The 23,834-nt window shown below is 38.2% G+C and overlaps 1 protein-coding gene across 4 annotated transcripts in view; it reads right to left on the bottom strand.

Annotated features, from left to right (window-relative positions):
• Window positions 1-278: 278 nt before the first annotated feature.
• Window positions 279-23,834, bottom strand: part of rassf3 (Ras association domain family member 3) — a 72,660-nt gene continuing 49,104 nt past the window's right edge. For all 4 annotated transcript variants that reach the window (XM_038300216.1, XM_038300218.1, XM_038300219.1 and 1 more), the window contains 5 exons: window positions 9,645-9,752; window positions 7,054-7,230; window positions 6,891-6,978; window positions 3,767-3,882; window positions 279-2,673 (listed from right to left, as the gene is read on the bottom strand). In XM_038300216.1, the coding sequence (XP_038156144.1) occupies window positions 2,524-2,673; window positions 3,767-3,882; window positions 6,891-6,978; window positions 7,054-7,230; window positions 9,645-9,752 (639 nt within the window). In that variant the 3' untranslated portion in view covers window positions 279-2,523. The remainder of the gene's footprint in view (window positions 2,674-3,766; window positions 3,883-6,890; window positions 6,979-7,053; window positions 7,231-9,644; window positions 9,753-23,834) is intronic.

Raw genomic sequence — 23,834 nt, forward strand, 5'->3', positions numbered from 1 at the left:
AAACAGAATAAACATGTAAAATAAGCAAGTCTGACACAGATCTAAAAAAAAAAAATAATGCATTAACTGACCACTAGATGGGGTCATTGTACAGCCCTCTGCAGCACTATCAGCGTGACATCATTCAGTGTCAGCAGAGAAAAAACAAAACGAGATTCACTAAATTCCAAAGTTCTGGTTTATCCAAATGATTGTCTGACACTCGTTTAAAAGCAGTTTGTATTTTTTTTTTAAATACTTAAATAAATTCAGACAAAAAAAGCTAAAAAAAAAACTTGATATTTCTTTCATTTAAAACATTTCAGCGAAACCTTCTGCATGTTTTCCACTCTCTAAAATCTCTTAGTATTTCTTCCATCCTCACTTTCTGTTTTCCCTCTAGAATATCTCACAGAATCCAAGCTCAGTTTTATAATAGAGGTCAAGGTTGGACATTTCAAATGAAGATAAAACTGCATAGCTGCAGACAGAGAATACTGAAAAAACAGGACAATCTGTCAGGACAAAGCAGCCTTCTTTGTTTGCCAGCTATCCGCACACACAGACCTTTCGCTACGTGAGCTTTCATTAATGCACAAAGCAGACAAACTTTATCAGTGACGTTTGGCTAAAGGAAAACCCTGTCGTCCCCAAGGCCACAGTCACTCTGCTTGGTGCCAATCTTATTATTTTTCCTCCTTGCAAACATCTTGCGTTTCTTTTCTACTTCCTCAAACACTCGGTCAACTTCCAGAAACCAACTGCATCTCATCACTCTTTCCCTGCAAACACTGGAACTCCGAAAGTCAATTTACAGAAAAATATCTGTACAAAATATAATTCTTTGCTCATAAGAATAACATCTTCCATTAAAACATTTCAACTTTCTGTACCCACAATATAAAAGCAGTTTTCATTTAGCCTCAAATTAGAGTAGATTTCTCTCTACCAGTATAGAGCGCCGTTCCTCCCAGCTGAAAAAACAAAACAGCATATGTATTATCAATAGAAAGTGACCATATATCATAGACTTAAGATTTAGAAAGTTGAAATAATGAACTTAAAACTCAACTTTTTTCATATTTCCAAATTCTCTAGGTCTAATTTCGATATCAAAACACGACAAACTGAATATCTTATTATAGCTTTTAAAAATTAGATCATAACTGACATTCCATGTATATGGCATTTCATAGGATTATGACATTGAGCATCAAACTTAGAAGTGAAAGTCTAATTTATGATGTTATCACTTATATTTATCAAAAGCCACATGAAAATAATAATAAACTTTATAGGGGCACAACACTGCCTGCATATATTTGCTCAATTTAGCTTCCAATTGGTATTTATGGAGCCCAAGATGTGCCAAAAATCTATATTCTAAAAAAAACTATTTGATGAAATACTTTGCAATCCACATTTTTCCATATCTAAAACTAGAGGTTAAAACTCTGTGTAAAGATGGAGTTTTACAGTAAAACTGTGATATTTAATCTCTTTAAGTCTTCGCACCTCCAACGAAACAATATTCCAAAGTAAAGACAAATCATTTTTGACCTAAACTAACGATCAATTAAAATATTTAAAAATTATGTTTATCTTTTAGATTCTAATGATAAATGATAATAGTTTAGTGATTCCCAAGTTTTGCTGTAGCAAAACAAATTTAGAAAATAAAAATTTTCAAAAAGTGGGTAGACTAATTTTAGAGAGTTTTTTAAACATAATACTTTTAGCTTAATATTAATAAATGCCACAAAAAGAACTATATGTTGCCTTTATGACTCAACATGTGGATCTTCATGATTCATGATATCGTTCTACATTTGGCACGCTCAGGGCTCCATACTTTAGTAGATATCTACTTTTCTTCAGAAGTACATCACCTTTTCCAGCTACAGCGCTTCCAGTTAACATGCCTCATTCCTCAGAGCTTTTGTTTTGCATATATAAATTACCACTGCATCAGCGATATCTGATGTACGCATCATATAGTGACCGCCTCGATAATCTATTCCCTGTCTGTGCCAAAAAAAAAGTCTTTCTCTTAACAATGAAAAAGAAATAAGACTTTGCTTTAAAAGAAAAAAAAAACGGATAAAGCTTTACTCATATAAATTAAGAAAACATATGTACAAACCTTTAAAACAAAGGAATTAAATAAAAATACAACCTCAAGTCTCTCACAAGTTAAAATAAAGTGAAAGAAACAAAAAGGAATTGAGATAAATTATAAGACAGCAGAAGAAAGGAGGAGGGATGGTTGAGAGGAAACAATATGGCACACGAGTGAATCTTTGGCGAGTGCAGACGTCTGAAAGTTTATTGTCTTCCGAGTCCTTCATGTGTAAGCGGTCCTCCGTGTATCCAAACCATCCCTTCATCCAGGCGCTGGTTCCCTCCACTTGCTTTCCATTCCACACCCTCCCTCTACCAACATCTACACCCCGTTTCTCCTCCAAGGAGATTTCAGATAGAAAACGCACATCCTCAGTCTCTGTGAGGAGGAGCAGCAGTTTGGTTTGATGGAGGGGAAATCCTCTACGAAGGCCCTCTGACCTCCATTATGGCCTCCTGCAGTCTCTGCCGGTAGGCTTCATAGCGACGAATTACTGCATCTCTCTGCTCCTGCTCCTCCTTGTCAAGTATCCGGAGAAAGTTTTGCAGCTCAGGGATGGAGAAGGCGTCCCACTGGAGAGGAACACACAGAAGCTAATGAGTATAAAGTAGGCAGATGTGCAGTATTTGTCCAGTATTAGATATAATTAGGACTAAAACAATCGGATTAAACATGATAATTAAAGAAAAAAAATCGTCAACTAAATTAGTCAGCCATTATTTAAATTAAATGGGGTATAGAGACTGTAAAACATGCCTTTAGCTGACAGAGACCAACTTAGAGCAGTAATTATACCAAGAAGATGAAAAATATATAAATAATTTGCATTTAAGATCAAATAAACTTTTCCTTCTATCAATATGCTCTATCCAGGACTTCTCAAGTGGAAAGGTTTAGTTTCACCTGGTTTAATTCTGTAAAAAATCTTTTCTAACAAAGCTAGAAGTTAATTGAGCATCTATGAGGTTTTGTGTGTAATTCTGGAAGAGCTGCAGTAAGAGAAGCTGTTGCCTGAATGGAAGACTAGTAACAAAAAAAACATTACTTTAACTTTATGATCTACATGCTAAACAAGGTGTTATCTTTGTCAATCTCCAAGTGGGATTGAAAAAGATGGTCTGAAGGTGCAGCGCTGTTTTAGAAAGATGGCTCTAACCGTATCTGTTAGGATTCTCAGTCATCCAGGTCATAGTCAAGCATGAAGGGTTCAGTTTAGGCAACTGGAAGTTTTCTAGAAGCGTCTTGGATGAGACATCTTCTATAAAATTTCACATCCAGTTGCCTAAACTGAACCTTTCAAACATGGATCGACCACATATCCAGCATAGGGGGCTTAAACAGATGCAGGCCACACTTTTCAGATTTCCATTTGCTATAAAATAATTTTAAAACAATGCATATTTTTTTCTGAACTTCACAATCATTCACTGCTTTGTATTGGTCTTGTATAAAAAAAACAACAACAATATTCTTGTAATGTGACAATAAGTTTAAAAGTATAAATAATAAGTTTATATCATAAAGTTAATATGTCATGAAGCTAGGCTTTAGGATTTATTTAAATTTGTGTTATTTCTTTTGATTAAGTGAAATCCAGGAGGACCATAAAGGGGGACAAACGCAGAGAAAAGAGAAACAAATTCGGGAGCATGAAGTTTGTCGCACCATGACTTCTCCTGTCTGCTGTTCTCTCAGAACGAAGCTGAGGACGTCGAGGTTGGGTCCAGCCACCAGACGGAGGAACAGCGGCTTCTCGCCATCCGCCAGCTTGCACACATACACTGCAAAACACAGAGACTGTTCAAGTCGGCAGACATCCATACAGGTGCTTCTATGCGCTCTGTATGCACTGATGGGCGTGGCCTATTAACAACTAGACACTGGAGTTAAACTTTAACATAGAACAGAAAGCACCTGTTAAAACCTACTATAAAAAATATACCTTAATTTTTTAGGTCAGCAAATCTGAACAAAAATTTTCCTTTTTAAAGGTCAGATAAGATATAATGAACTATATTTTCCTTTAAATCATAAAAAAATAATTATTTGAACTTTATTATTGTTTATAAAGGTAAATAAGGTTTAGGCCCCGTCCACACAAAGTCAAACCCTGGCCTAAACGCACAAATTTTTCACCAAACCAGCCTCTCATGCATACGAAGCCGGCGTTTCAGGGTCTGTAAACGATCTTTTTTTTATTAAGCCCTTAGAGTGGGAAGATTTTGAAACGCCGTTTTTGTGTTGCCATCTTTAAGCTCTAGCCGCATTTTTTTTCTTACACGCATGCGCGACACAGTATCACAACAACAATGGCGCCGTACTGTGTTAAATGGTTGCTGCTCATGCTACTCACCCTGCTGTCGGGCTTACAACAGAATCTTCTTCTTCTGGAATATCTCCAGAAAGAAGAGAGCAATATAGACGACATAGTTCAGCACCTGAATTTGACTGAACCACGAAAATGGACCCGCAGGGCCATTTTCCGGTTTTCCGGTTTGGTTGTTGTATAAATATTACTGCGCATGCCCAACATTTCGTTGCCTGTTTTCGCATATTTTTGCTTTGGCACCACAGCGCCACTTACAGGCCTAGCATACATTTTGCAGCGATTTCATGCATTCGTGTGGTCGATCACATTTATTTTACGTCTCCGTCTTTACGACAAACGTTCTGGAAAATATTAGCGTTTCGTGTTCGTTTTGACTTTGTGTGGGCCTTAAACAAGCTGGGAAATCCCTGAGGTGATGTCATCTCACTTCATTGGAGGCAGACCTTAGGTTGCATTTAAAAGCAACACCTGAAAACCACTGCCTATTTGTGCGACTTTTATGAAAACATCAACACAAATAAGCAGCATTGCGCCGATGCCATCTTTTGGCCCTGATACCTGGCGGTGCAGTATTAGCCGATACCCATACCATCTGTTTGAATTTGATGTGTGTATATATGAAGAACTGCATACCAGTGTTGTGGTCAAGACCACCTAACCAGAGACCAAGATAAGACCAAGACTGAGGGAATTCGAGACCGAGTCAAGACCAAGACCAGCACCAGTATGTGACAATAAAATAGAAACATGATCAAAATCACTCAAATTGATCTAAAAGACCCACATTCACATAAAAACACCTAGATATTTAACACACAGAACTGGAATAAACATAAACACCTTTTAAGTAATAAGTTGGACGTAGTCCCTACCGTCTCTGATAGTGAAGCACTGCAGAACTTACATTGCGCTGTATGCTTTTTTCTCAATGTTGCTTTACCAATATATTCTTTGTGATTTAAATGGCCGAATTTTATAACTGATGATTTGGCCAACATGTTATCCCGTTCTCAGACAACCACTTGTGACTTTCAATCTGTGCTGCAGCCCGCGCGCAGGTGAAAGGGGGTGGGCGTGACAGCAGTAAAACCAAAAAAAAGCAAACAAAAAAAAAACATGCATTTACCAATGAGACAGGTTATTGCTTGGATTTGAATCCAAGCATCCAATAAAAAGAAGGATCTTAAAGAAACTGATAATATTCTGATGATTAGCGTTATTTCCACAGTTGTGGTCTTGACCGGTCTTGAAATAAAAAGGCAGAGTCCTCAGCGGCAGAGACCGAGACAAGACCGAGACCAAATGCGGTCAAGTCCGAGACGAGACAATCAAAAAATGGTCTGGAGACCAAGACTACTACAACACTGCTGCATACTATTTGGACGTAAAATCATTGCCATCATGGCGTCGTCAAGCTGCTGCCTGCCTTTGTAAAGCAGGAAGACTTTACAAAGAGCATATAGAAAGTAATATAGACTAATAGAAAGTAAATCCAGTAGAACTTTTTATTGCCTACCTGGAATGGGTGACAATAGTTAAACCTATTTGCCCTATTTGTTGATACCGATACCACCATTTTAGTGCAGGATCGAGATAAGATAACATTTCAGATATTAATCATGGACTGCCGTATGCCTTGTGTGTGAGTACGATTTCCATGAAGGTAAAATGTATGTAATGGAGGAACAGGCCATGGTTTTAGCAAACTAATATCACAGATACCCAAAATGGATTTTAAAGTTTGAATTCAATTAGTTTTCTTAAAATTATCTAATTTTATTCAAGCATTTAGCACAAATTATTTATTTTATGTGAGCCAGGAAAAGTGAAACTTTATTTATATATCAGAAAGTGAGGTGGCTTCTTCATACACTAAAGGCCCAAACACTAGCAACTAATCTATAAAAGTTTAAATATTTATTCCTTGTGTCGCCCTTTAAACATTGCTTCATGTTGTGACCACAACTCAATTAAAATATTCTAGACTTTTCTCATAAAAGCCAAATAAAAGCCGTTAAATTTTACATACATCTGCCCGTCTAGACAGTCTTTAATTAGGAGACAGCGTCATTCTCGTAATAAACGTAAACACAACCAGAAGGGGAAAGAGAACTCTACAAATGCCTGGAAATAAATAAAAATAAATGAAATAAATAGTTTTTCCAAATTCTGATAAAGTGTCATGTCGGTCTGAGGTGTTAACTAGACGATCAGTGAAATCCAGCACCGTGTGTGTATTTATATGCAGCCTGTGTGTATTCCTGGGTATCCCTGCTGTGTCGTCATTGTTGGGTGAACCCTGTGGTATTCAACGAGAGGGCGAGGCCTCGACACATGCGCTGCATCACAGCCCAAACATCTGATACTGCCACTGGCACGATCGGCACGAAGCTGCTTCTGCATCGCAGTCGTTTTCACCTTCTCCCTCTCTCACACAGAAACATTTAGGGGAAGACTCACCCTGCTCTTCCCTGCGGTAACGTTTGTACAGCGCATACTTGGCAGGGTTGTCAGCGACCGTGAACTTATTCAGCAGCGCCATGATCACCTGGACACAAAACGACAGAAACTCAGACACTCCTGAACGCTCAGAGCAACACATTTCGGGTCGTGCGTTTCCCACCTGTTTGACGGTGTTTTCAGAGCTGATGTGGAGCGTGTTGCTGACTTCCTGCGGCAGATAAAAGGCCTCCTGCATCACGGCTTCTCCTCCAGCTCCTGTCTGACCTCCGCGCACCGTCACCGGCCTTCTTAGATCCAACACAACCTTGATGAAACCCGTGTAGACACCAGTAGGGTTCTAAAAGACAAACGTCACGCTCTGTTACGATTCACTGCAGCTGCTGACCTCATAAGCCATAACCAGACATGATAGCAAGACAAAACAAGGAATTAGAGAAGTAAAAAAAAAAGGACTAAAGACAAAATAAACCAAGGTGTGGCAGCTTAAATGTGGATTTTATCTGCTCTGATGTAAGTAAATATTCTGTGAACAGAGTGAAAAAGAATCCTGTCTGAATTTTTCAACTTTTAGGAACAAAGAAGCTATGAGGATCTGCAGGTTTTATTTTTAAGTTAGAAAAGAAGAAAAATAAAACAAAATAAAAGGTTAATCAATGAAAATGAAGGGCTTATTAAGACTAGAGATGATTTTATTCTTTTAGTCCAAGAGAATCCAAATACTTCTTTATTGAGAGCTGAGGCACAACTTGTAAAGTTTAGTAAAATGTGTCAGGCTTTTTCATTTTCCAACACCATTTCAGCTTCAAACACAGACCTCAGTGCCAAGGGAAACACTGTGGGGGAGAACAATAGCAGGAATAACATCACATCAGTCTGATGTGAGCGCTCGGGAATGCTGAGAGCAGGAGGGAACCGGTCTTAATGTTGAAACAGCCACAGCGACCTGAGCGTAGAGTGGGAACTACTTCTACCTTCTGCACAGAACCAATCAAAAGCAATGAGTTTAGCAGGTTATGGCAGATCAACCTTATAGAGATTTATTTTTACATTTAATGTGGTTGTCTGGAGTAGCTCTAGGTAATCTGTGTCTTACCTGATTACAGTTAGGAAAATCAGGCAGAAATCAGGATTCAGCCAAAAGACCACAGACTCAATAAATACACCTACGAGCAGCTTCACTTTATACACATGCTAATAAAACACTCCTTAAGCGCATTTTTAACATGTTACATGTGCAAATTTAGTATTTTTGTCTCTTAAAGGCATCTGCTCTCCTTGATGAACTTAAACTGGTTCAACTTAGGCAGATTAGGAGCAGTAAATATTCATGGAGAATCTTCCAACCCTTGCAGCTTCAACAGAGAAACTAGAAGTCAGGTGCTACTAGTTATATCTCCCAATTTATCTGCTCATCATTAAGTTACGGTCAGGGAATAAGGGAATCGAAAACCGGTTCCTGTTTAGAATCGGTTCCGTGTGTTCCAATTCCATGGCACCGTTTGGCAGCTCGCTTAACGATTCTCTTAATGATTCCATGCAAACAACATGGCATACATTTTAATGAATGCTGTGTTTTTGATGCTTCCAGACAGAAGCTAAAGTTACGACCAGCATGGAAGGCAACTCTGCTAGTTTTATATCAGTGGCTGTGCTTAATTAGCCTCGTGAGACCATCCTGATCTCACGAGCTTCAAGATTTCACTCGCTAATCAGTCTGGAGACTCTCCGTTAAAGAAAATTTGGAGCCGTTCACCAAACGAACGTCCAATCAGCGTTGGCTTTGAGGCGGGTTGAGGTGTGACGCAACAAGAAGCGCAACAGTTCAGTCTAAAGAACATGGCGGCTTCAGCCGATGAAACTAGCGTTAGCGTGGCTATCGAGCAAGTTTTATCGGAATTACAGAGTATTTCTTCACTGAAAGAAGAGCAAAACACTGCTCTGGAGGCTTTTCTCAGAGGAAAAGATGTTTTTGCTCTTCTCCCGGCTGGTTTCGGCAAGAGTAGCCTGGCTTGTGGTTGTGTTTTCGTCGTCGCTCTGTTAGTACGTCATATGCTTCGTTGATCTGATTGGTTTATTTGGCCCTTCTATCACCAACATAGGCCAATCAGCTAACCAGTATTTTCGCCCCTTCCCAAAATTACTTCAACAGAAGGTTTCCAGATGGATATGCGGAGCAAATCCATCTGGCGGAGTGGTTCCTAGTAAATCATATGTCATTACTGGAAAGGAACCAATTTGCTACCTCTCTTTTGGGTTATTAAACAGAGAAAGGTGACGCTCGTTTATTTAAATCAGGAGGAGATGAGATTATTTCCCGAAGTTGTACAGTAATTCTTTTTCATTAAACGGATGCCTACTCCATTAGATTTAGATGACTGTGACAAGACTGGTAGCCTGGCTGGCTCAGAGGCAGGCAGAAATAGAATGTCCCAGGCGAAGGTAGACGAATGTCACCGTGCACTTACCAAGTTAATTGTTTCACAGAATCGATAAGAGAATCGGAATCGTGAAAATCGTATCAATTCCCAACCTTAATCCTGTGAGTATCTGTTGTTTGAACATATGGTGTCAGGAGTGCTTGTACCTTCTCTTTTCTTCCAAAGAGCAACTTTAACTCTTCTAACAACATCAAGTTCAGGGAGGCATTGTAAGAAATAAATTCTATTATTTAAATATAAAGGCTATTCAGTCAATGTGACATCATTCTTCATGCATTGATGTTTAGCGTCATGTGATCCTGCATCAACTCACCAGAGTCATTTTAAGGTAGTCTTTGGTCATGGAGTTGTAATGCTCGATCCTCTGCTGGATTTCCTCCCTGCTGAGCTCCGTTCTCCCCCATCGCTCCTTCTCCACATCCTTCCATAAAGAGGTGGGGAAAAAACGGAAACATTAGACGTTAAGTGAAGGAAAGCAACAAAGTATTTATTTGGACAACGGCATTAGAGCGCATGTACATCAACAGTATCCAAGAATAAAGAGTTTTTACATTCAGATCAGAGGTTCAACACCCAATACCACTCCAAAAAAAAAAGTTAGTTTGACTGTGAGTTGAGTTATTTCTGCATTAGACAGAGCTCTGAGGAAACATGTGAAAAGCATCCCTGCTTCAGGGTCAGCCCATGACAATCCTCTCCTTTTTAATCCACCAGAGTCTCATGCTAAGAGACTGACTGCTTATTTTAGCAGCTTCAAAGGAATGTAATTGGAAATACAGGTCTAAAAAGTTTCTTCAGTTGGACTAAAACCTGCAACACAAACATGAGACCAAAAACACAGAACACAATAACTGAGGGCCCATTTAGCAGGCAAGTGTTTGTATCAGTTGTAAATAGGCAGCTCGCTGACCTCAGAGGCAAATAAATGTTTTATTATGCAGTCAACATGACTCCATGAAGCTCAAGGACTCAAACACACACATTCACATCTTGCTATATGTTGAGAGGACTGTGTGTTGAGTCCCATTAATTTTCAGTCATTCTTGACTCTCTCCGCGCCATAACCCTGACAATATACTAAAACCTAAACGTCTTAGTGCTAAACCTAAACGTTAGTATTAAGAACCAGTAAAATGATTTTCACTTTAGTACAAAATGCCCTCAAACTGATGCTGAATTTGTTAAAATGATCCTCACTCTGATGCTAAAAAAGAAAATAACACACAACATCTAAAGATTCAACATCAACATATGAAAAAATGAGCTTGGTGAAAATAAATTACATGATGCAGAATCATTTACAAAGTTTACACAGCAATAAATATGTTGTTGAAAATATCCATAGACGAGGTAAATGTTTTGTGCTGGATAATAAATGAAGAGAGAAATGTAAGTTGTCTTTTAGTAAATAAAGGTTTTTGTCAAACTGCAGCCCTTCTTTTTAGCTTTTAGGCCTAAAACTAAAAAGGGACTCATTTTTTAAATTCAATAAAACTGTCACTTACATTTAAACCCCAGTGCAAACTCTTTATTCCTCCCTGATGTATCCTGTGCTTACATGGGCATAGCGCTCTGCATCTATTAAAAACCACGCAGTGCAGAATCCAGTGCAGCCCCGAAGCACGAGCACCCTTATATGGATAACACACACAATGTAGCTGGAATAACATGAGGTGCCAATGCAACAAGTGCAGACGGGGGAAGTTGAAGGTTTGCTTACGGTTTTGGGAAACAATATGGATGCCAGTTTCTGCAGCGGCATTCCATCAAAACAACAAAGTGGCGTTCACACGGAAATGTTTTCCTCATTATCCGATCTTAAAGGCATGGCATCAATAGAGACTAATATGGCTTTGGTTGCATCCTCTGTTTATACGACCTGGAGAGGCTTTTTACTACACGTCTGTTAGCAAACATTTGATCAAACCCTGGTAAAAAAGTAAATTCAATCTATAAAGTAATAAAAAAAATCTATGACCAAACCATAATTTTATATATTTACAGATGAAATAAAATAAATGATGCAAAAAAAGACAACCACCTATTTTTTTCCTAAAATGGCAATATTAAGTCCAGATTACAAAAATTATTGGTACTTTTAAAAGCAAACCATAGTAATAATCAAAGTATTCTGCACATAAATATCTTGAAAACAATTTAAGTTGTATTGGGATTGGTAATAAATAAATAAATCACTATTATTGCTTTGTTATATGCTTTAAATAAAAAAGTTATAAACATAATAACATTAAGCAGAGGGAATGCACATTTCTTGTCTGCTGTCATTGTAAAGCAATTAGGGCTGAAACTGACAATTATTTTGCAAATAGATTTTTTTATTTTTAATTAATCGATTAATTATCTGATAACCAAAGGCTCCTTAAAGAATATTCTTTACTAAATTAAACCAGCTGAATCTTAAACGTTTCCACTTGAGGAGTTCTGGATTGAACATATTGATATACGAAAATGTTTTTTTTTTATCTTTTTTTAAAATCTTTTTTTATATTGTTTTACAATTTTGGTATGATTGCTGCTTTAAGATGGTCGCTTTGTCAGCTAAAGGCATCTTTTACAGTCTCTACACTCCATTTAACAATTAATCTATTACTAAATTAGTTGACGATTATTTCAATAATCAATTAATCAATATATGTCCAATTGTTTTATTCAGCCCTAAAAGCAATATAATAATTTTTACACATTTATTTTTTAAATTCTTATGCAGATGCCAGATTTTATCATCCTATCTCATATACCTTGGAGCTCCTGACAAATAACCACGTGTAAAAGCAGCTGAATAACTGTCGCAGCTCCTCCAGCCCTCGCTGACCTCCCATACGGCAAGAAGACGCTGACTCAGCAGGATTACCGAAGGGACACAAACATGAAGGCATCAGCGCTCAGACCTGATCCATCAGGTGTTTAACAATAGAATCTGCTTCCTAGATTTCATCTTTCTGGTAAAACTGTCTATTTTTTTTCTCCTTCGCGGTTTAATCTCACCTTTATAAGCGGCTTTCTGCTCTAAGGGGACAAATCTCTTCACCAGGAAGTGGCAGTTAGAGGAGATTATGGATCCTCGTGAGGAAAGGGGAAGTCCAACTAGCAGCTAAGGAGTGGTCCTTTATCAGAGCATCTTACAGTAGGAATAAGAGCAGCTTTGAGAAGCTTCATCCTTTAGATTTTCAAATAATATAAAAAAAAGTCATCTACTTGGTAACTAGTCTGTCAATCCGTGATCAGATCAGTCGCCGTTTAAGTCCAACTGTTTTACGTAACTCTTCACATCACATTAAACGCATCAACCTCATAGAGAAACCTGGCGGTGGCAGCATCATGTTCAGGGAATATTTTTATTCATCCAGGATGGAAAAGATATTCACCCTGAAGTGAGACAGAATGACCCAACCAAGTCCAGGCATGAGTCAATTTAAGGATTTGAAAACTGATGTGTAAAGACGCTCTTAATCCAATCTGACTGAGCTTAAGCCGCTATACACAGAAGATTGTGTAACAGGAGAGTACTGATTCAAGGTGGAAAAAGAACAGTATGCTTCCCTTTCCCTCAGGTTATCTATGGAAATATGTGCAAATTATACAACGTTTTGATTGAGTCTTGGTATAATGTACTACTTTGTGTTGGCATCATTACATAAAATCCCCGATACAAACACAGTGAAGGTTGTGAGGGTGTAGTAATACATTTAAAAAGACTCCAGAGGTGCAAATACCTCTGTAATGTACAGCATGGTTTGTAAGGCTGTTGGCTCAGAGCAGACGGGGTTAAAGGGAACTGGGAGGATGAGAGAGACCGGATTTAAACAAACAGGACAGGAGAGGAGCTGCGGCACAATGAGATCATGGTCCTTTTAAGGAACAAAGCGAATCCTCCCACTGAAGGCAAAAGATCAACACTGAACCAGCAGCAGAAAGGAACTACATTATAATCATCTAAAAAGGCCTCTTTCCACTTGACTTTAGCTTGATTAAAGGTTACATGTGCTGCATGTATCATGAACACATTTAGCTCTTTAGTGACTGCATCAAGCTCCTTAAACACTGCAGTCCCAGATCTAGAGTGACTAGATGTAGATTCATTCACTTGTTGTATAAAAAAAGCAGAACTCTGGGAGACAGAAAAAGGAGAACAGAAAGCGACAGAGTCTCTGCTTCCTTTCGCCACCATAGTTTGGTCTAAAAGAGACAACACTTTCTTTCTTTAGCCTTTTATCTCACACACACCTGCTGCATTCCTGTCTTTGTTTACAACGGTCACGCTCGTCTGATATCCTCCCCCAGTCTGTAAATATGTGACATCACTGCAGGGAAGTCTGTGCTTGATTCTTCACTGGGAGACAGCTACACCTTAACAGCTTCAGACTGGGGCAAATAAACACGTTTTTAAAAGGTTCTGAGAAATTTGGTTTACTTTATCTGGTGAGTTTTTTTAATGGCTTTTATTAGGCCTTTATTAAGGATGCAGAGGAAGGAATATCCTTAGCAATATTTGCAAAAATGAAGTTATTTGGCAGAAAAATCTAAAAATGGGGAAGCACAGTTGATGAAAACATGCATGCAACATTTTCTGCTGAATATGTTATAATCACTGCCTCTTAACTCTTTTCCTTGCATCCCTTTAATAAAGTTTCCAAATCTGTGTTACAGAGAATTTACCTGTACGGCACAAAAAAGAGAAACAAATTTAAAACAACACTATCGCACAAAATATTGCATCCAAGCAATCCTTCGCACCAGAAATACTACAAACATATTAATCTGATTTAATATCTTAAAGCAGCTCTAACAAACATCAACCCATGGAGACTATTTTTGATTCAGGGAATAAGTAATAATCTGCATTTTGAGGTATTTTTATTTTTTTTTTACTGTATTTGTAAATTAAAACCAAAGGAATGTGCAAATATTCATTTTGCAACAAAACAAACAGCAATTTAACATTTAAATCAGCATTGGAAATCAGACAGCTATAAATAAAGGTATTCATTGATTAAAAAAGGGAATAAAATAATTTTTTGATCTAGATTGCTTTACTAATAATCCTCATTATGATCTTTTTTTCTCCTCCTTCTAACCCTCCTGGATTTCAGCCCATTTCTCTGCATGCAACTTCCTGTTGAATCCAAAGGGGTGAGTCTACTCAAGCCACACCTTTCCTCTCAGCATTCCTGTACTGATGGGGCCACACGGCCTCATGAAAAATCAAAACAATGTGCTTTAAAGTGCTATCACCTTTCCTCTGTTACAGAGAGAAATAGACACTTGAAAAACTTCTTAAATGAGCTGCTTATGGGCTTCAAGGACACTCGTAAATCCTAGTTACATCTTTGAGCCACAGATGCAACTTACAGTAAATGCTGCTTTACTTTCAGTAAAATGGCATTCAATGATAAATCAATTAAAGGTTATCTCTGTTTTCTTAAATGAAGTAAAAACGCTGTTTTGTAAAAGGCATACTTTTCACTCAGGACATTTTTTGTTTCTAAAATCAAATCCAGCAGGTCATGTAGAAGAAAGCTTTGATGCAGGGAAAGCCTAGTCAGCATATTATCTATAGACACTGCTGCCCAGATAAGGATGGATGTTTGTCAAACATATCTATGTTTTATTTCAAAAGTTAAAAAAATAAACCACATTTGCATCTTTATGGTGCATGTTAAACAACTTAAAAGTCTGAAATACAGAGGATGCTACCGCCTCCTACCTCTTTGTGAGGGCACCAAGTTAGATTTTTTTTTTGTCCATACCAAATGAATAGCTTATCAAATCAGATTCAGCACTCTACAGTCTACAAACTCAAGCATTACAAATACAGTGGTAAATAAAATATTCAGAATAGCTTAAGAAAAGCATTTGATCAAGATTTATTTGGTGAAATTTGTTTATAATTTTTATTGGTGATGTATATAAAGCAGTTGTGAGTTACGATGTTTACACTGCAGGATTTTTGAAAGAAATCAGGATTGAGGGATACATGCACCGCTGAATGAAGTACAGATGTAAGGCGGTCACACAGAGCCATTGTGTGGGCACAATGAATTATTGTAACACTGAAGGGCTTGATCTGAAAGGATTTAGATAATTAAGCTGTTCATCTTAGAGCAAACCTCTATTGATGCAGAGTCCTTTCACCAATATAAACTCAGTTTCATAACCACCTAAAAGAAGCAGAAACAAGTTGAACAGTTCAAAAATTAAGAAAAACAACCACTGCACTTTGTTTTTAAATTTGAAACCAACTCTAGTGGATTGTTTTTTTTTTTTACTTTTTTTGGAAGGACTATTAGCTGGAGTCTGTCTACTTTTAAGACTAGGCTTAAAACTTTCCTTTTTGATAAAGCTTATAGTTAGAGTGGCTCAGGTTATCCTGAGCTATCTCTATAGTTATGCTGCTATAAGCTTAGACTTCTGGAGGACATAGGGACCCCCATTTTTTCATTCTGCTTCATTCTTTCTCTATTCTTCTACTCTGGAGAATCTGTTAGTTCAATCTCTAACGTTCTGCTCTCTCTGCTTTTTCTCAGAGTAGCTTCATCTGGTCTGTTCCCGTTTGGCTGTGACGCCATCCTGGAGAGAAATATCAGCTGTGCTGCTGCCATCAACACCCTTGTTTATAGATGCTGGAGATCGGCCTGTTTCCGGTGTAGTCCTGTTTCTCTGACCGTGACTGGCTGGATGTGCTCTCTTCATCCTCTGACATGGGAGCTGGCTCGCAGCTCGTCTGCCTGGCTGTTTGTTTCCTGGAAGGGGCCGCCTTTTACAGCTGCTTTTTGTGTCTCTACTTCTGTCTCCTTGAACCCCAGTCGGCCTCAGCAGATGGCCGCTCACACTGAACCTGATCCTGCTGGAGGTTTCTTCCTGTTAAAAGGGAGTTTTTCCTCTCCACTGTCGCTACAAGTATGCTTTGTGTGAGGGATTGTCTTTGAGTCAGTGTGTCGATGCAATCAACTGGTTTTCCTTAGATAGAAAACCTTGAATCAATTTGACTTTATGATCTGGTTGAACTGTAAAGTACCTTGAGATGACTTGTGTTGTGAATTGGTGCAATATAAATAAACTGAATTGAATTGATAACTGAGAATCTTTACCAGCAACTTGAACAGTTTTCTACTGGGGTGTCAAATGGCTAAATTCACCACAATCAAAAGATACGATTTACAACAAGAAAAAGAAACTGACTTTTTTTGTCTTAGGAAAACCAGAGGTTTGTGTTAAGAAACCAACAAGTAAAACCTGCAGACTAAACTTGCCAGACCACAAGTAGACCGGAGCCTGCATTCAACCCAATAATGAGGACCACACTGACATGAAGCTGCAGAGCTGTGTTCATGTTCCCACTGTGGTTCATTCTGTATAGCTTGAAGAACAGAACATAGAACATCCAGTCTGTGAAGAAACCACGGCTGTAGTGTTTGCAGAGGCCACCCCAAAGATGAAACTCAGTCCACTAACACCACCAACAATACAGACAGGAGGAGTGTGGGAAAAATGAGAAACAAGGAAAGAGAAAATATCAAATAAGAAGAGACATGGCTTAATCAAACAGAAACCAGCACAGACCAAAGTATGAGGGAACCTACCGGTATTAAAATTACAGTAAACTACTCCTTCCAAGCTGTATTCTTTCTGACTTCACTTTCAATAAAACATTTCTACCACAGAACCATTTCAATGTTTATTAAATACCTTTAAAAAGCTGGCAGACTAACTGTCTCATTAGCTTTCTTTAAAACAAACTTCTTCATACAAACACGACCGCTTTATTTATACAACCAACCTAGAGTTCAAGTTTATCTGCTACTTCTGAAGCCATGGAGGCCTACAAATGATCTGTTAACATGAACGTTGTGCAACACACTCAGCCAGAGGTGTGTGTGTGTGAGCAAATATGTGCTAGCTGACATTATGAAACTTCATGGTTCTGACCTTGGAGGAAGATAGAGTAAATAAAGTTGTGATCATGGCAGACAGCGAGGCAAAAACAAGGCAGACTGGTGACTCCTCAGCAGCTTTATGTCCTTCTGATGTATTGTAATCGTGTTTCAGTTTGTTCTTTTAAAATCAAGCAAGACTTTAGAGTGAGGATTTTCAAAGAAGATACCAAGCAAATTAGTAAATCATAATATTTGATATTTTTATATGCTTTAAAAAAGACTTACTATTTCATAATTTAGTTTACAACAAGCTGGATCATGTTTCATGGCACCATAAAAAGGAACTGAAAGGTAAAGCACATCAGGCGTATTGGAGAGCACCGCCAGCAAAGTTCACAGCAGAGTGAGTTGTACACAGCGAGTAACCATCGAGCTTATCTTCTACTTGGTTACTGAATAAACCTGCCGCTGCCAGAAGGGTTAGAGGTTGCTCTTATGACGTTGGCAGCAATCTTCTAAAAAACATGTAGGATTTAGCCTGAAGGAGGGTGATCAGGGTAAAAAATATCTGATGTGTGTCGTAAGGTTATCCTCCCACTGTCAGCTGTAATTTATGTTTTACGTCACCTGAGTTGCAATGTTTCTGTTGCACAAGAACCAAAATATTTTCCTGTTTTACTCCATCCATATGATCCATCTTTTTTTTTTCCCTAAAATTAAGGTTCTTTAGCTTTAACATTCAATGTCGCTGGAAAAAAAAATCTACATTTATAAAGCAGTTATGATTCAGCTCAGGGTTTTAACTCCACAGAAGGTGGGTAATAAAATAAAAAAAAACCTGCTGTATAGTAAGCTTTAGTTTCCAAATAAAGGGATCTAACACTCTGATGTTTAGCAATCTCCATCATTGTATTCAGATTAGGTTTCAGAGGAAGCAGAGCTCAGTAGAAAAGCAGCTTTAAATTACATGATGTATCAGAGTGCTGGTACTTGTTGCAGGTGTATAATAGTGACAAAGGAAGGTGTGTCTGGATGCAGCTTCCTAATAAGGAGACCGGAAACAATGCCTGTAATGATGACTGTATCAGCGCACTGTCAGACCAGGTTCCACCTCAGCTAGAGTGGAAAATCCCTTAACTCCCCCAACTGATTATCATACGACTGACCAAAACACAAGGGTGATAATCAGCGATGATGAGCCAAACCCTGAGAAACAGAGCAGAATAACACCCTGACTTCACAGTAAAAACCCGCAGTCTATTTTTATGACACACACACACGATGACGGGTTACAGCTGTGAGAACAGAAATGCTGTCATTAAGTAGAAACCTAAAATTAAGCAGGTTTTAAATTATCAACAGAGTGCAGGATGCCCTTTACCACAATTAAAGGGTAACCACACATTTTTGCTGCAAAGACGCAAACTTAATTTAGCCTTATTAGAGTTAAAGTTACTGAAATGTTTGTTTAACTGACTTTAATGCTGATGCTTTGATATTTTTAAGTTCAATCTGCTTTAGCATTGAAGCCCAATAGAGACAATAAAGCTGGATGTGCAAAGAGAGGGACGTGAATCGAGGAGTTTTAAGCCTGACGAATGATCATCTAATCAGATGTTTAATTTCCCTGCTCTTTAACCGTCAATAATTTTTTGTCACAGCAAAGTGCCTGTAGCAATTAAACGGGAGTACTTTATTTCTAAAAAAAAAAAAAACGCACTAGTTTTCAGCTTGACAAAAATGCTAAAGATATAAATATTCTGCAAATGAGAAAACTAGAAAAGTTTCAATAATAGAAATAACAGTGTTAAGAAAATTGAGAAGCGAAGTCTAGCAAAAGCAACAATGAAGACAAGCTGAAGGCAGCTACTGTACGATTGCTCAACACTTTCTGCAAAACATCACATGGAAATACCCAAAACATGTGTTGGATCTAAATAAAACTGAAATAATACTAGACATAAGACATGTTTTCCCTCAATAAAATTGTAAAACAACACCAACAACACCATCTTTGAAATTTCCAGAGAAGCATTGTCACTTTCTGAACAGTTTTTTTGTCAGTAATTGTACGACTTTCACCCTCCTTTGCACACATCAAAGCAGGCAGCCGACCGCCTCAAACAGCGCTGTGGTTTGCTGATAATGGCAACCTGGAGATCAGTAAAACTGCTCCCAGATGAGTTCTGGGGGAGATGGAATCAGTTGCAGACCGTTAGGGAAAGTTTTATTCTTTACTGTTCAAACACACAGCTGAAGAAAAAAGCGTTTGCACTTCGATTAACGATCAAACTGCTCTGCATAAAAATACAGTTGAAGAACAAAGGTGACCACTCTGACCACCAAGCTCACCACGTTCCCAGTCATCTAGTTGTTGGGGCTACAGAAGCCACTGAAACACCTGTTCATAGAGTTTGGAAGGAAAAAAAACATTACAGTCCAGTAGAGGCAGCTGCTGAAGTGATTCATCAATGCTGACAGCCTTTGTTAGAAGCCATCTAGCACCTAAGAATGAGTGCAACAGCATTAAAATACTAAACATAAAGGCCACCAGACGGTGCAGACTCATGGGAGAATGAGAACAAGAGAAAAGATGCAATCTTTCAAATGAAAACCATCAATTTTACATCAATTTAAGGAATAAATCAAGGGAAGGCCAAGTCCAAACAGAAAAACAATTGAAACCCTTAAACGTAATCAAGTGAATGATATCGTTGCTGTTCAGACATTAATCCTAAAAGTCGGCTAAGAACTTGTGTTTAGGAGCAATTTACTCCCTCTCTACCAAACACAGTCCTTAAAAACAGGACTGACTGTGTTCTCCGTGACGCAGGTAGCTACTTTCAAACGCAGATTTATCTTATTCTAAAACACAACAGATGTCTCTGTAAAGGAGCTGTGCTAATGTGTCTGTGTTTCCAGGCCTAAAAAGCCCCTGGCTTCTGCTTTACCATAAAATCATGTTAATAAAAGTGGTTCTTTATGTAACAATGATTAAATTAATCTAAAAAAAGCAAACTGATAAAGGTTTTTATTTTATTTTACAGCGGACAGGTGCCACTGAACCCAAAATCCTGAGGGTTAGAAGAGCTTAATAATGAGACTAAACATTTTACACACACTTCATCCAGCAGCTGTTATTTTTGGCCTCTTAAACCCTAAATATCCCAAGCATAGTCAGCAGGATCCAACCTATTGCATGATTGAATGCTGGTACTAGATTTCACAGCAATCTACCAAAGTTATTCAGAAGTTTAAAAAAATGCAGTTTATGTTTTTCCAATACTTCAACAAACTGCAATGTCTGAAAGAGAAAAACAGCTGAGTCTTTTATTTAGATAGCTGAGGTCACAGTCTGGATAATAATCCTGCCTTTGAAAATTTGAAGGATCGGAATAATAGTAGATTTACTACATAACCAACATTATTTTTTGCAAAGCATCATTTCCGATCATTTAAAGTCGTAGGGAAACTTCTGTTTCAACCGTTGCAATTCTCCCAAGTGGTGCCCAACTTTACACAAGTGAATAAAGTGAATGTGATTGGTTGTTTATCAAGGGGGCGGGATTGTTGTGGGGGAAAGTTCACAAGCATTTTAGTTGTGGCTGGTTTCTCAGAAGCATCTTGCTAACCAGTTAGCGACTTAGTGCTAGTAGGTTCCCAATGCGAAATTCTATTAGGACCAAGTAGCACTAAATTGGTGACTTAGAAACGACGCTGTCAAGGAACGCTATGGACAGAGGAAACAGGCAAGAGGAGGAGAGGTTAGTCTTTTGAGGTCGTGGATTAGTCTCCTCCATCATCCATTTTTTATTTAGAGGAGGAAAGCGGGGACGAAGATGTTGTGGAAGAGGACGCCAGGGCGGCAGAAGCTTGGTTTGGTGTAGAAGGCTTACAGCCGTACATGTTTGAGCCCTTGCCTCGCAACGCTGCCAGTTCTGTTAGCTCTACACCTGCCGAAGACATAGACGTCCATCCCCCTGAAAACTGGGACGGAACTCAATGGGAAGGGAAATGATTCCGATTTCTTATTTCAACCATTGCGTATATTAGCTGCGACATATGTATCAAGATGCTATGACCGTAAAATTTTGATTGACAGATGACCGTTGATATACGATTGGCCGAATTTAGGTGTTCAGGCTGACGTATAACTAACTGGTCTGCATAATATAATGGGGAAAAAATTTAAGATTTTAAGACAGGATTTTTTTTTTAAATAGAAATGTTCTATATTTTGGGACAATATCGTCTGATAAAAAGAACATTTATATACATGTTTCAGCCAGAATGATTTGACATTTAAATATGATTTTCCTACGTCTCGAACAATATTCCCACCTCTGCTGATTATGTTGGGAGTTTGTGGCAGAATCAGAACTCTACAATGAGGGAAATGTCACTTAAAACTAAGATAAAGTCTACAGTAGATATGTGGGGAAACCAAGCTAGAAATTGTTAAAGAAGTGTAGATCTCATTAATCTAGTTAAATAAAAACTGAATAAACTGGAAACTGGCAACAGGCAATGAAACTTTGGTGCAGATTTTAAGAGGAAAAAGTCAAAACAGCGAATGAAGAAGTGGTTTAACTCTGGAGACAAAGTCTAACTAACTCCATGTCAAAACGTAACTCCACCCCCACTGAAAATTTTAAATATGCAACCAAACTGGTGGGTGCCAAAACAACCTGAGGGGCAGGGTTTGTTGTATAGATTAGCAGGGGGGGATTAAGGGGGCGTGGTCAGGAGCAGTGAGAAGCAGAGGGACACTGATAGAAGATGGATCTGTTCAGGTGGATAATCTTCAGCCAAGCTTCATCATCAACGGTTGATGGCCGGATTGTGGAGCCCAGTAGGCTGTAGCCTCATCAGTTTGAGCCACTTGCTCATCTATTAGGATCAGTGGATCCTGATTCTGCTCAATCTCTAAAGTAGAAAATCACCAATTATTTTTATGCAGAATGAAGAGTAAAGTATAAAATTAAAAACATGTCGTTCGGTTTAGAGGGATTGGGCTTTTTCCACATGTTGAAAATCCTGACTTCTGTGAATTAATAATTTATAACATAAAAAGTTGAGATGCTGCTGGATAAATTAATGGAGAGTGACAGATTTATGGCGGGATGGACAGAGAACAGACATTACTGATGGATGGACGGATAGTCTCTGGATGAGATGCTGAATAAAGGCTGGAGATATGGTTATTAACATTTTAAATACTTTGATAAATTCTAGACTTTTTCCAAACTGCATCTCAGATTATCCCTGTAATAAGCAAAACGAACACAGAAACCAAAACGGAGAGGAAGTGAAGCTTCAGGAAGCAAGAAAACAGGTCAAAGTAGAACAAAGGAAGGAAATCTAGTGACTGAAAACAACATGGGAACTAAAACCAAGAATGATGTTTAGGAAAAACCAGCTGAAATTACTTAATTTCAGTAGTTTAAGCTGCTTTTTTTGTCTAAAGTTCAAACACCTGCTTTTTGAACATTGCTTAAATTAATGCTTTATAAGTCTGAAGTCATTATTGATAGCAAAACTTCCAAAACAAGTTGAATATTTAGTAATGGAATAAGTAAACCAACAAAGTGATGCAGAAAATATGTATTACACAAATTAAGTCTTTCAAACATAGCTTAAATCAGTTGGTAAATAGAATACTTCCAGTAGGTAATGGAGTGAAGTACTGGAGCTATTTTAAGCTTGTGTGAGAGGGATGAAGTCAGGGAATGATAAGATCTGCATTTCTCTACCACAATGGCGATCAGCCTGCTTTCAGAATGCCCGTGGAGATAAAACCTAAATGGAAATTTTCCCACAGCAGTGCACAAGGAAGCTAGCTTCCAAACACAGCAGGTTTTCACTTTAACTCCAGCTGAAATTCAAAAGAACTTCTCCACTCATCCTAATTAAGGTTAATGACAGCACTGAGGCAGCACAAAGACCGGTCTAACAGGACACAAAGTGATTGTGACAACAAACGGAAAAGAGAATGCAACACATTGAGAGGAGCACGGGCTGCAGCTAGCTACTAATGCTCAACCATAACGCAATATGCAGCGGCAAAGGATCCGCAAACAAATCTATTATCACACTCCGTCAAGTACACAATGATGTCAGTCGTCTTGGATCATTTAAAAAGGTAAACATGATGGCTCCTTTTTTTCCCCTTTGCTCATCATTTGGATTCAGCCCAGGAAGAAATACCACTTTTACAGAAAACACATTCGAGAAAAATCTGTTCCCAAAACTAAAACTGCTCCTGAAACCATAAGCTGCTTTAGAAGCAGAAAATATCTACAGTGAGGGATGGGATGAAGCGTGATTAATGGAGGGGATTTCAGCAGTATGACAATGTTAAACTCACTTGGATTGTTTTATTTTTCCTGTATTAGTTTTGAAACTCATAATTTTTAAATTTATTTTTCAGCTAGCTGCTTTTAAGCTCATTTTTCCAACACCTGGGGATACGCACCTGTGCAAACAGACAGGAATCTAAAGCACAAAGAGGTCAGAAGTTCATTTTTTTTATTGAAAAATATTGAATTTACAAACAACTTTATCCTTTATCAAATATAAGCTTTAGTCTTGTAATAAAATCCTTATTT

Source organism: Cyprinodon tularosa, unplaced genomic scaffold (genome assembly GCF_016077235.1).
Source record: "Cyprinodon tularosa strain WSP-4 unplaced genomic scaffold, ASM1607723v1 ctg442, whole genome shotgun sequence".
NCBI classification, from domain to species: Eukaryota; Metazoa; Chordata; class Actinopteri; order Cyprinodontiformes; family Cyprinodontidae; genus Cyprinodon; species Cyprinodon tularosa.